Source organism: Equus przewalskii, chromosome 26 (genome assembly GCF_037783145.1).
Source record: "Equus przewalskii isolate Varuska chromosome 26, EquPr2, whole genome shotgun sequence".
NCBI classification, from domain to species: domain Eukaryota; kingdom Metazoa; phylum Chordata; class Mammalia; order Perissodactyla; family Equidae; genus Equus; species Equus przewalskii.
The window spans coordinates 36,692,456-36,704,795 of NC_091856.1; the positions used below are offsets into that span (position 1 = coordinate 36,692,456).

General features: G+C 56.7%; 1 protein-coding gene across 5 annotated transcripts in view; it reads left to right on the forward strand.

Moving 5' to 3' along the window:
* The window catches only part of COL5A1 (collagen type V alpha 1 chain), a 170,388-nt gene that overhangs the window by 136,490 nt on the left and 21,558 nt on the right, over positions 1 to 12,340 (forward strand). For all 5 annotated transcript variants that reach the window (XR_011533551.1, XM_070596216.1, XM_070596214.1 and 2 more), the window contains exons 43-57: positions 1,964 to 2,071; positions 2,979 to 3,032; positions 4,091 to 4,144; positions 4,246 to 4,353; positions 5,262 to 5,315; positions 5,416 to 5,523; positions 6,769 to 6,822; positions 7,638 to 7,745; positions 8,350 to 8,403; positions 8,714 to 8,767; positions 9,630 to 9,683; positions 10,285 to 10,338; positions 11,189 to 11,296; positions 11,403 to 11,456; positions 11,545 to 11,598. Coding sequence is in view for 4 of the 5 variants with exons in the window: in XM_070596216.1 (XP_070452317.1) it covers positions 1,964 to 2,071; positions 2,979 to 3,032; positions 4,091 to 4,144; positions 4,246 to 4,353; positions 5,262 to 5,315; positions 5,416 to 5,523; positions 6,769 to 6,822; positions 7,638 to 7,745; positions 8,350 to 8,403; positions 8,714 to 8,767; positions 9,630 to 9,683; positions 10,285 to 10,338; positions 11,189 to 11,296; positions 11,403 to 11,456; positions 11,545 to 11,598 (1,080 nt within the window). In the remaining variant the exon portion in view is untranslated. The remainder of the gene's footprint in view (positions 1 to 1,963; positions 2,072 to 2,978; positions 3,033 to 4,090; positions 4,145 to 4,245; positions 4,354 to 5,261; positions 5,316 to 5,415; positions 5,524 to 6,768; positions 6,823 to 7,637; positions 7,746 to 8,349; positions 8,404 to 8,713; positions 8,768 to 9,629; positions 9,684 to 10,284; positions 10,339 to 11,188; positions 11,297 to 11,402; positions 11,457 to 11,544; positions 11,599 to 12,340) is intronic.

A 12,340-nucleotide genomic window follows, 5' to 3' on the forward strand; every position in this document is an offset into this window, starting at 1 on the left:
CCCCTCCCCAAGCTCCTTTCTCCCAATAACTCACGAAATGCCCCCTACTGCCTGACATCCTCTGGCCCGACCCACCCCGTAGGTTCTGCTGCAGGATTTTGCAAACTCCCACCAGCCCCACATTTAAAGAGCCGTGGAGACAAATTGTAGTTCAAACTTCCCTTCCAAGTTCAGAATGTCAGAATGAGCCTGAGCTCTGGGGGCACGAGCAAATGTCAGCGTAGACACCGCCAACGGAGTTAGGATGCCTGAGCTGAGGGATTCCTGTTGGAAGGACCTAGTTTTCCTTGTGGGTTTTGCTCTCCGAGGCTCCTGGGTAGAAAGAAGGCCCTGGTCGCCTTCCTGGTGCAAGAACTCCCCGCTGAAACCATGTTGGGAGCATCCATGCCGTCCAGAATGCGTTCAGGATGTCACAGGCAATCCTGACAGCATCTGATCATGTCCAACGAGCCATCAATCCCGCTGAATTCTGCACCAGAAACCTGACTCCTGTCGGGCACTCAGTGCGTGTGGAGTGCACACAAATTTGATTGGAAACGGTCAAGATTGTTGTTTGGAGAGAGTAAATATTTGAGCAGTAACCTCTCAAGAGTTGCACCATCTGGTTAAAAGCTTGTCCATCTCCCAGAATCACTCCAGAGAGCAGAGGAGGCCGAGGAGAGGCCATGTGTCTCCAAGCATTGCCGGCCTGACCAGTAATGTCCGACGGGGAGGTTCCACATGAGCCACAGTCAGCCTGGGCGTCTCCTGGCTTACTTAGGGAAGAATTTACATCAGGAGGAACTAAACTGAGGACCAGGAAGGGAATCATGCAGGCAGGAGAAGAGAAGATGGGGCAGTGACGTAGGAGCAGATGCTGGCCGCGTTTAGATCCAGACACTGAACGTGCACTTTCCCTTCCGAGCCGTCTCTCCGGTGTGCACACCCTCATTCTGTGCATCTGTTCCGTGCATCTCTAACAAGCAGATCCATGTGTTCGGCAGGAAGGGTGCTTGCAGAGCACTGAGAGTCAGAAAGTTGTGGAGCCTGGAGCTCAGGCCCTCCTGGTCTCTAGGCGTCGATGATCCCCAGAACAGGCTCAGGAATCTGTTTGGCTGGGTTGGAATCCTGGCTCTACTGCTCACAAGCCGTGCCTCAGTTTCCCCATCTGTAAAAGAGTAGCCCTTCCTAGGATGGGCGCAGATTAAAAGCCCTGATGCACAGGAAGTGGGTGGAACGGGTCGCGGCTCAGAGTCACTCTCAGTGCACCTGGCTGAGACCCATTAGGGCTGTGAAGATGTAACTGGCCACAAAGGGGCTCCTTCTGCTCGTGGCAATCCGGTGCCAATCAGTCGCCAACGAGCCAGTGGCTGAGAGAGGAAAGTCTGTACGGTTAGCCAGCACCCTCGGGAGATGGCGGACTGCGTCCTGAAGAACCATCTTGAATGATACAGCACCTTGAGGCGGTTATATAGGGGAGATGGGCAGGGAAGGAGGGGGGTTAGGGACGTCGACCCTCCGGTGTGACGAACTTCAGGGTGCCACATTACCTCTTTCTTCTGTTATTTGTGATGGGTACCGAGGCAGAGTTTTTCTTTCTGGAGGGCGTCATGTTCCTGGGGAGATCGAAGTTATCGTCTTATCACAGCTGGGAGACACACGTGAGCAGGAGTCCTAGAACCAGCAGATTGTGTATTTTGTAAAAGCGAGAGGTGCTTAGTCATCCGGGCTGTGTGCAGGCTAGAACACGCTCACAGAGATCAGTGAGTCAGGGCCATATGTAGTTACAATGTGGCTTCCTTTCCCTGAGATACCTTCCCTCATGCTAACTTAGGATCTAACTGCTACAAAGACGGGTGGTGATGGTCGCTCCCCAAGAACTGCTGGCTCCCCACGCGGGAGCCCCTCTCTGAGGCGACGAACTGGCGGTGGGATGTTCCCACAATGGAGCTGCGTTTGACCTGGCTTCTTCTCTCCTTTTTAGGGCGAGAAAGGTCCCCAAGGCCCAGCCGGCCGAGATGGTCTCCAGGGTCCTGTGGGGCTCCCTGGTCCAGCGGGCCCTGTGGGCCCCCCTGGAGAAGATGGAGATAAGGTAAGGAGATTTGGGAGCTGTCCGCCTGAGCTCGAAGGGTACACGGCCACACTTGGCCAGCGCCGGCCGGTCATTTTAAACAGAGGGGTGTGGGCGACACAGGGGCTCAGGTGGCAGAGTGACCCCTTGCCCGCTCTGCCCTCCCGGTGTTAGAGTTTGATCCGCAGTAGCTCACAAGTAGGTGCTAATAGATGAGAACCTCTTTCCTCTCTTGTCGTCGTTTTGACGTTGCTCTTAGGAGCCAGAGCGAAGGAAAATGCTCCCTGCTCCCCCTGAGTCCTTTCAAATTCCGAATCTGGGGCCTGAATTAATGAGGTTTGACTCAGTATCTATTTTTAAATGTCTTCCCCTGAATTATCAAGGCGCTCTTTCATTAGCGCGTGCTTTATCATTCTAATGCTGTTACTGCACTAGCTTGGATTTAATGAAGACAATGAAATTTAGCTCTTTCGCTTTCCATTTATGGTGACTCTCCGGTGACATTTCCGACTCTGTCACCTCTGCGTGGAGGACGCCTTGCCTCTCAGGGTGGCAGACAGCCCTGCAGAGCGAAGCACCAGAGAGGTTTTAATAACTTCTCTGGGAGCCCGGTAATTGACTCGTCTATTATCGCATGGTCATGTCATCCAATTTGACAAGCAGAGTAAATATTTTCATTATGATTTCTACCACATTTTCAGATCTACTAAAATTCTACATAGCGTAAGATCAAGGCCTCGTTCCTTTTAGCTCTCGTATGAAAAAAGGAAATCAAATTAATACATGAAAACGTTTCTTCTTAGGAAAGTTATACGGCCCCCTGGAGACGAAGATTATTCTTAATCTCCAAGAAAAATTAATTATGGGAAGCAGATAACATCCGAACGGTGATTGGGCTGTCTAATGAATCTTCCGTGTCTTTCCGCAGGGAGAGATCGGGGAGCCGGGACAGAAGGGCAGCAAGGGGGACAAAGGCGAGCAGGTAAGGGGCCATCTGGGCAGGGCCACCGATGGCGGGGGGCCACGTGCCTGGCGTGAGGCACCGTCGTTGCGACACTGATAACTGTTGTTAATATAAGCACAGTCATAACCAACAACCGACAGGACGCGCTGAGGGGTCTTCTTTCCTGTTAAAGTCTCGTGCGTGCGTGTGCATGTGCTTGTGCAAACATGTGTGTGTACACAGATGTATGCGTGTAGATGTGTGTCTGTGTATGTCTGTAGCTGTGAGCAAGTCCTGTATTAACCAGCATACAGGAAGCATTCACAGACTTTGTAAAACAAAGCAAACTGAGCATTTTTATCCTTGAGGTTTTCGGATCCACAGACATAACCACCTCCGATGACAGAAGCAGCACTGTGACCAAACACCTCTGAATTTTCCCGTTTTTTTCCTTTTCAATCTGCTCAGAAACACTAGTATGTTCTGCAAAAGCCCTGTCACTGGGCTGCCGGCTCCCTCCCCGTGGCGGCGGGCATGCATCTGATCTGCTGTGCAGCCGGGCCTTTGCACTGGCTCTTTCTAGTCCCAGGCAGTTAGTGATGGCGTCCCTGTTGGGGCCTCCAGCCTGGTGCTGGTCAGGCTGCCGAGGACAGTGGTGCCCAGTTTGCCCGGCTCCCTCTCGCGCTGTTGGCACATGGGTGCAGAGTGTTACGGTGCCAGGCACAGACTCTGGAATCAGGCCCCAGCCCAGCCACGGATGAGCTGCGTGATCTCGATCCTCGTTTTTAAAATGGGGCCTCTGGGGCCTATGTCGTGGTGCGTGGCGGGAGCTAAGGTGATGCACCGTGGCCTCCAGTGGGAGGTTGGTGGCGGCCACCCCTACCACCCGCGCCGACATGCTCAGGGTTGAATGAGAGCGTTGCCCATTCCAGAGCCTGCAGCATAGCTTGCACTGGTGCTTGGCATTCCTTCCTGTGACGGCCACACGTGGGGACTGAGCTGATGACCTTGGACCATGGCCCCCGGTGCTGACAGCCCCTCTCCCTTAGCCTCGCTGTGATTCAGGGAGCAACTGTGTCTCTGTGTTTTCCCCACAGGGTCCACCTGGGCCTACCGGTCCCCAAGGCCCCATCGGACAGCCAGGCCCCTCCGTGAGTATCTGGGGTTAAGGACCCTCAGGACATCCTGAACCCCTCGAGCGAGTGTGACCCACGAACCGCTCCTCACCCATGGCTCAATTATGTCCCTGCAGGGAGCCGACGGAGAGCCGGGTCCTCGTGGCCAGCAGGGCCTTTTCGGGCAGAAAGGTGACGAGGGTCCGAGAGGTTTCCCTGGCCCCCCCGGGCCCGTGGGGCTGCAGGTAACTGCAGAGTTGCACACTAGCAGCTGGCCTGCCTCAGATGGTTCCCGCGTCTTTGTTGGGCCTTCCCCTCCCATCCCCTCCTCTCTCTCTCCTCTCCTTCCACCTGTCCTTTCCTACCCCCTCCCGTCCCCTCCCCTCCTGTCTCTGAGAATAGGGAAACAGACTAAGCTGCAGATCTCCCGGGGTTTCCCCATCCAATTGGAAATGCTGCAAATTCCCCTAATTCTAGACATGCCTGTATTTTCTTCTCCTAACCAGTGACGTTTATTTCCATGCTTATTGTGGAAAGATTGGAAAATACTGACAAATTATAAGAAAACAAAACAAAAGTGACTTCTAACCCTACTACCTAAGAAGGACAGCTCTCAGCAGGGGCACATGTCACTCCCACACCTCTTAAACACGTTTGTTCACATGTACACGTGCACACGTGTCATTTTATTTGGCTCCCCAAGATCTCAATCATGTCGCGTGTGTGGAAAGGGTGTACCCAGCTTTTCCCATTTCATCTTACATTACGAGTCGTGTTGAATGTCATTCAATAGCCTTCGAACGTGTCACTTTTATTAGTTTTGAGGGAATGATTTGTCGTCAATGTGTAGTATTCCAGCACATGGTGGGGACGTGGTTGATTCGAGCGTTTCTGTGCTGTGGGCTCATTAGGTTTTATGGGACACTGCAGTAAGCACCTGTGTCCATAAGTCTTTGCTGACGTGTCTGGTTTCTTCTCGGACAAATGCCGAGACTCAGGACCATGGGGGTGCCCTCGTACGTAGCTGTACGCTGAGAAGGACGTTGCAGAGGCCTCTGGTGCTCAGCTTGGCACCGTGTGGGGGAGATAGGAAAGCTGCGTGTGCTGGATGGAGCACTGCTGGCCTGCTGAGCCCTGCCGATTCCTCCCGCAGGGTCTGCCGGGACCTCCAGGAGAGAAGGGAGAGACTGGAGACGTGGGTCAGATGGTAAGTGTGACCAGGACGCTGAGACCCGGCTGTGGCAGCTGGTTTCTATTTTGGTAAAAATGTGCCTTTTGTCCAGGCTCACTGCCTCTTCTTCTCCTAGGGCCCTCCAGGTCCCCCTGGCCCCCGAGGACCCTCTGGAGCTCCAGGTGCTGATGGGCCACAAGGTCCCCCGGGTGGAATAGGCAATCCTGGTGCAGTGGGAGAGAAGGTGACTCACGCTCCTCAACTGTTACAGCGTCCGACCTGCGAGTGTGCGAGGAGAACAGTGTGTGTGTGTGTGTGTGTGTGTGTGTGTGTGTGTGTGTTTGTGCGCGCGTGTACAGGTGCATTGCTGAGCTACTCCTGTCACATGCACTTTGAAATGTCGAAGGTCCGTGCCGTGGAACTGGGCACTGTGACCTCATTATTGACGACAGCCTTTCGCAGAATTTCCAAACCACACACCCGCCAGCAAAGGCCTTGTGGCCTTCTCCAAGATGTGGCTCCAATAGACAGAGTTATCCATTCCTTGAGGTGCTGTAGTTGCTGTGTTCACAGTTTTCGTTTCAGTTGAGTCCCATCTTCTCGAAGCCCAGGGTCCTCTTCATCTGATCCGACTCATTTTAGGGTCCGGGCCCCGGCCCTGACAAAGTGAGCAGGAAGGGCTTCTGTGTGTGCTCGCGCACGTGCCTGTGTGTGTGGGCTTGTACATGCACGTGTACAGTGGGCATAACCGTGCCAAGATCTGACTCGACTACCGTGTTCGTGAGCCTGCCTTGATTTAAAGCCTTCATCCTAGTTCCTGGGGACAAAAGGAAAGAAATAGATGGACACCATTTCCAGAACCATTAAATTGCAAGAAGTCTTTGGTCACTGCTATTTTTTTACAATATGAAAGTTAGAGAGACACATGCCTGCTACGGCCACAGATTAATGATGCACAGCTTCTGCTCAGAGAGGTCTTTCTCTCGGAGCCCGCGCCATAGGACACACACCCTGTCCTCGCTTCATCCACGGCCACGGCACGCACGTGCTTGTTGCCTCCGTCCCGTTGGCCCCTCCCTGAGGATACGGGGCTGTTTTCTCTCTACCTTTGCCAGGCAGCCCCCCACCTGTAGTGTCCCCCCGTTCCCTTCCCCCCAGCTTCTCAGATTATCCTCCAGAAGTCCCCTGGAGCATCTCTTCCTTGGGGAGCCATCTTTGACACTCTGGTGTACTGTACACGCCCCCTCCGTGTGCCCATCACAGCCAGCGCATGTCACTGTCACCGATTTTTCCCTGACCATGACGGCTGGATTCCTCATGTGCCTCCCTGCCAACCTGGGAGCCGTCAAAGGACAGTGACGGCTCTTGTCCCCCAGGTCCCCCCTCCCCCCAATCCCCTGGTGCCGATGGCAGCAAGGATTTGGTAAATGCTGGATGCTGCAGCCACTGTTCTCATCACGGCCATAACCACATCGCGTTTCCTCCTCAGGGTGAGCCTGGTGAAGCTGGTGAACCTGGCCTTCCCGGAGAAGGAGGCCCCCCGGTGAGTGGAGGGCTCCGGGGGAGGGGAGGGTGTGGCTGTGGACAGGTGCTGGACGGGCAGCTCCTGCTCTGCCTCAGTTTTCCCATCCATGAAATGGGAGTCAGGTCTCCTCTGTGCCTGCCTCACGGAATCACTGTAAAAAAGAGGGCATGCGATGGAGAGTGAGCATGTGTGTATGTGTGTGCATGTGAGTATGTGTGTGCATGTGTGTATGTGTGTATATGCATGTGCATGCATGTGCACGTGTGCATGTGTGTGTGTGCAGATGTTAGCAAGGAACACCCACAACCAGTGGCTGCGAGTCGCTCGCCATCTGTGGAGTTCGAGGCCCTTTCACGGCTGCTGTAAAACATCTGGGGGCAACTGTCAGCCCCGCATAGTCTGCCCAGACTGGCAGTATGGAGACCTTCGCAGGTCGGATGAGCATTCCCACCGGGCCTGCCCGCGGGCGGCTGTTGGGCCCAGGAGGCGGCTGGTGGACAAGGGTCTCCTGGGCTTCTAGCTGCTCCCTCTGCCTGCAAACCACTGAGTGAGTGGGCAGCCTGGCTTCCTGCAGTCCCTCAGGGTTCCTGCTGCCTGCTCTCTGGTCCTGGAGTCACTCCCTGCCGCCTAGAAGCCGAGTCCTGTGGGCTCCTTGGGCCCTCCTGGTGGTGCCGGGGGTGTGGACGCTCGGAGGGAGCTGCTGAGGGTTGGGGGAGCGCAAGCAGCTGCCCAGCGCCTGGCCCAGTCTGCAAATGAGGGGGCAGCTCAGCCCAGCTCCTCATTGTGCAACAGAGGTTGGCTCTGAGAGCAGGGACCCCGGCCTCTCTCTGCAGGGACCCAAAGGAGAAAGGGGAGAGAAGGGCGAGTCAGGCCCTTCTGGTGCTGCTGGACCCCCTGGACCCAAAGGCCCTCCTGGAGACGACGGTCCCAAAGGCAGCCCCGTGAGTAGCTCTGAGACGCTGTGGGGCCCTTGAAGCTGGGTATGGGGGGCTCTGCATCCCAGTTCCTTCTTGTCCATTGGCAGTGCGCTGAAGATCCCTGGCCATTTCTAAAGGTTAGAGGTTTTCACTCCAGCCACTGAGCCAAAGTCGTGGAGGGGAAAAAGGCAGTGTGGGACAAGGGAGAAGGCCTCAGGGGCCCTGTGCTCAGACCAGGCAGCTTGCCGAAATGGGCTCCATGTGGATGGCCCCGTCCTGTGGCCTGCCCCGGTTTTGCATCAGGAGGGGCTTCAGAGCGTCACGTTCTAGAAACCTAAAGGTCCAGGTTCCAGTCTCGCCTGGAGCTCCAGGAGCGGAAGTGCGGGCAAGATGCCTGCCCTTTGGGGCCTCCAGAAAGTGAGGGGACCGATGCCACCTGACCCACTTCCAGGCCCGCTGTGCAGCTCAAATGAGTTGATGTCTGCAAAAAGTCTTCCTGGCTGCAAAGTGCCAGTGTCAGAACTGTTAGAATGTTCTAGGGACTGGGTGGCAGCAAGGAGGTGGTCTAGGCAGCATTGCTGCAGGCCGGGTTGCTGAGGGCCTGCGTGTGCCTCTTTCTCTGTTCCAGGGCCCGGTCGGTTTTCCCGGAGATCCCGGTCCCCCTGGAGAGCCCGGCCCTGCGGTAGGTGTTGGAGGTGGCAGAGCCCCTTGGGCCCCCCACAGTCCCCGCCCAGCCTCTGCCAGCATCGGTTCTGTGCTTCCTGGTCGTTTCTTTTGTATGAATTCCCTTGTGGCCACAGTGCTTTCCCAGATGGCATCCCCGCTCTGGGATCAGATGGAGAAAATGCATTTCCCACTGTTAAGCGCACTGTGTCCCACCACCACTGGGGACCCGGCCCGGTGGGGCTCCCGGGCTGGGACTGGGGGTGCATTTGGCACGTGAGCTCGGGGTGCCGACCAGGAAGCAGAGGAACTTGCTTTTGTCCCCACAGGGTCAAGATGGTCCCCCTGGTGACAAAGGAGACGATGGCGAGCCAGGGCAGACGGTGAGTCTGCTCACGACCTCTGGGGGTCCTGACATGGCCTCTTGGGAGGGTAGGGGTGCGTTCTTGGGATTTTCAACTTGCTGGTTCATTTCTGAGGCAAACACGAACCCAGTTACCTCATGATGTTGATTCTGCACCACGACGGGGCCCTGTGCTCCCTCTGAGGATGTAGGGGAAGCTGGGGACACGCTTCCAGGAGGAGAAATGCATGTACAGCCCAGTAGTTTTGCAGACAGTGGAGGGAGCCCCCGCACCTCCGGAATGTCAGGACCACCTTCTTTCTGCCCAGTGGGGTCCCATGCCACTCCTTGCCGGGCTCTGTCCACGGTGGCCCCTGAGCTGAGATCACGCTGGGTGTTCCTCTCACACCTGACGTTGAGTTTTTGAAACACGGCTTCAAGCCAAGAGAGCAAGCCAGCTTGGGGCCGGGTCCCCAGAGACACATCTGCTTCCCGGCTGAGCCCGGGGCCGACACTCGTCCTCCCCGTGCCTCGGGGCTGCCTCGGCAGAAGGGGACGCCTGCAGGCCATGGTGGAGACTGAGCCAGGGGTCGAGCATCAGGAGTGGTGGCTGTGCCGCGGGAAAGCGCTGGTCCCAAAGGCACGAGGCTGCTTGGGGGAGGCAGGTTCCCCACGCCGCTGCAGCTGAGCGCCGAGCGCAGGGGACAAAGTAGAGAGTCCCGGGACGAGCTTCACTGGATGTCTCCTGCCAGCTCTGAGAGAAGATGGAGGCAGCTTCCGGGCTGGTCAAGGACACAGTAGATTAGAAACTCAGTGTGTTCTGTAGCCTCAGACCAACCCGGACCTGCCATGCCCCATTCTAACGGACCCTGAGTCCTAACTATTCTTCTCTCTGAACCCAGGGATCGCCGGGCCCCACTGGTGAACCAGGTCCGTCTGGGCCTCCAGGAAAAAGGGTAAACGCTCCTGTCAGCTTTCTGCCTGAAGACACCCCTCCCCTCCCACCTTCGGCCTGGACCCGGCCGCTCTCAGCGGCACCAAGGAGGAAGGCGCTTCTGTTTGAAGCGTGCTCTCCACTCAGCTTCCCGCCGCGTCATCAGATCCCAGACCTGCTAGGTCGATGTGCTGGCTCCTTTTAGGATCAGCCAAGTGCTGACACCGTCAGTAACGCCTGTCGTGGGAGAAAAACACCCACAAAGCTGAGAAAGCTCCTTTTCTCTGGGGTCAGAGCTTCTGAAACGTCAGAACAAGCTAAAAGGCATTTCTCTGCACATTGAGTGATGCAGCCTTTTGCTGGTGCCACAATAAACGAGCTGCTTGGCGTGTGACCAGGAGAAGGGGGCTCCCCAAGGCTCAGCAGCCAGAGCTCATCCCCAGATGGACCCAGAGGTCTTCATCCAGAATGGGAGTCCCTGGGACTCGCTCTAAGGGCCTTCTTCCATGCTGGCCAGCCCCTCCCCGGCTCCCCCTCCAGCCAGGCCTGTCCCCCTGCAGACGCTGAGCTCATCACTCTGGCTTCCACAGGCCAGCTCATCACATGCTCTCTTCTTATTCCAGGGTCCCCCCGGCCCCGCGGGCCCCGAAGGCAGACAGGGAGAGAAAGGAGCCAAGGTAACGTGCTTCGGGGCCTGACCGTGCTGCCCTAGGGCTTCCAGAGAGCTGGTTGCACGCTGGCTGAGCTGGGTGGAATGTGGACACGTGTGTGACCAGGGGAAGGCCACAGAGGCAGCGAGGAGCCACGGGGCCTCCAAGGGAGGCCTGGCCCTCACTGTAAATGGGGCAGGAGCATCAGGCCTCTCCGAAGGGGAGGCAGTTTGGCGTGCCCTCCAGCTCTGGGGACCCAGATTCTGATGCCACAGTCCGTCTGCCCCGCCAGCCTGAGGGAGGGGAAGCAGGTGCTGGAGTGAGGAGGACCGGGGTGCTGGGTGACTCTGGGCCTGGTGTTTGACCCGGAGGTCCCTCAGCTGCCTCACCTGCAAAGCGAGGGTGGCCGTGCCCATGGTGGGACCGCGGAGAAGGTGGAGAGGCAGTGCTGTGCACTCCGCCCGTGACCTGGCGCCAAGCACTCGAGGGGCACTTCTTCTGGTGACTTGAGATGGCGCCATATGCCTCCTCCTGGAGACACCCTGTCGTTAGTTGAGGCAGCAGTGGAAAGGGTGCAGCCCCGTGCCTGCTTGGGAAGTGGCAACCTGTCGACCGCTAGCTCCATGCTGGCCGTCACCATGGTGGCCATGACCATTGGGAGACTAACTTCCCACCTGGCTGGGGAAGTTAGCGGGATGGAGAATTGGCCAGGGCAGTTTCCATAAGGAATGTGGAGAATTGGGGTGGCCCCCAGATATCTAGGGGCCTTTCAGGTTCTCTCCGAGGCTCCCTGGGGTTTCCAATCAGCGGTCCTGGGCCAGGGTGACCAGACACACAAGCATCTGGGTCCCACTCTGTCCTCCTTGCTGCCCTGCAGGGAGAAGCTGGCTTGGAAGGCCCTCCTGGGAAGACTGGCCCCATCGGCCCCCAGGGGGCCCCTGGGAAGCCTGGGCCCGATGGCCTTCGAGGGATCCCCGGCCCTGTGGTGAGTGGACGTAGGAGGCCTGGGAGAAGGCGCTGCTGTTGCAGGAGGGGCACAGGGATGAGGCAGGCCATGGCGCAGCTCACGTGGAGGGCTGGCTGTGTTTCAGGGTGAACAAGGTCTCCCGGGATCCCCAGGCCCTGACGGTCCCCCCGGCCCCATGGTGAGTGACGTTCCAAGGGGTGACCCCCGGCAGTGGGTGGGGGCAGGATTGGGGATGAGAACTCTGACCCTGCTGCCTCCTCCTGCAGGGTCCCCCAGGACTCCCCGGCCTCAAAGGAGATTCTGGCCCCAAGGGGGAAAAGGTAAGATAGACTTCGGGTGCCTCCGTGGCTGTAGCTTGGGACCCCTCAAATACCTGTGGTTTCAAACTCAATGAGATATTGATCCGTCACCCGAATTTGTCAAGTGTCCGGAGTGGGCACTCGAGAGGCTGTGGGAGAAGGAACACCAATCTTTTGTTCTGGGGACCTGGTCCTGCCCTCAGCTGGAGACCCACGGCCCGTGTATGATCGATGGAACATGCCAGCTGGGTGCAGAGGTCCCCGCCGACGGGCATCCAGGATCCAGGGAGCGGATGCTCGCTGTGGACACAGCGGCCACCGACCCTCCCTGTAGCAGTGGCAGGGGACCTGCATGGGGAAAGCCCTTCCGTTTCTTTAATGTGGGGACCTTTTTCTCCTCGCCTTGGTTTATCACAGACTTAAGCATGCTCACAAGCCAGTCAAAAAGAAGACAGCATGGAGTCTCTTTCCTTCCACTCCAACACCCCTCACCACCACCCACCCCCACCTCTAAAGTGTTGAACGCTGGAGGAACCCTTCCAGAACTTTCTATGGGCTCCGATGAAACAAACATATATAAAAGCATATATAGAGAATTTTTCTTTTAAAAAAATCATAAAAAGTAACTATAGTATCTATAACATTCTTTCCCTGTAAGTCCATAAATGTTGGTACATGTTGGCCATAGAAAAATTGCAAAGTGCATAGAAGTAAAAAGACACACAGACATCGTCACTCAGGAACCCCTTCACCTCCTTTGTCT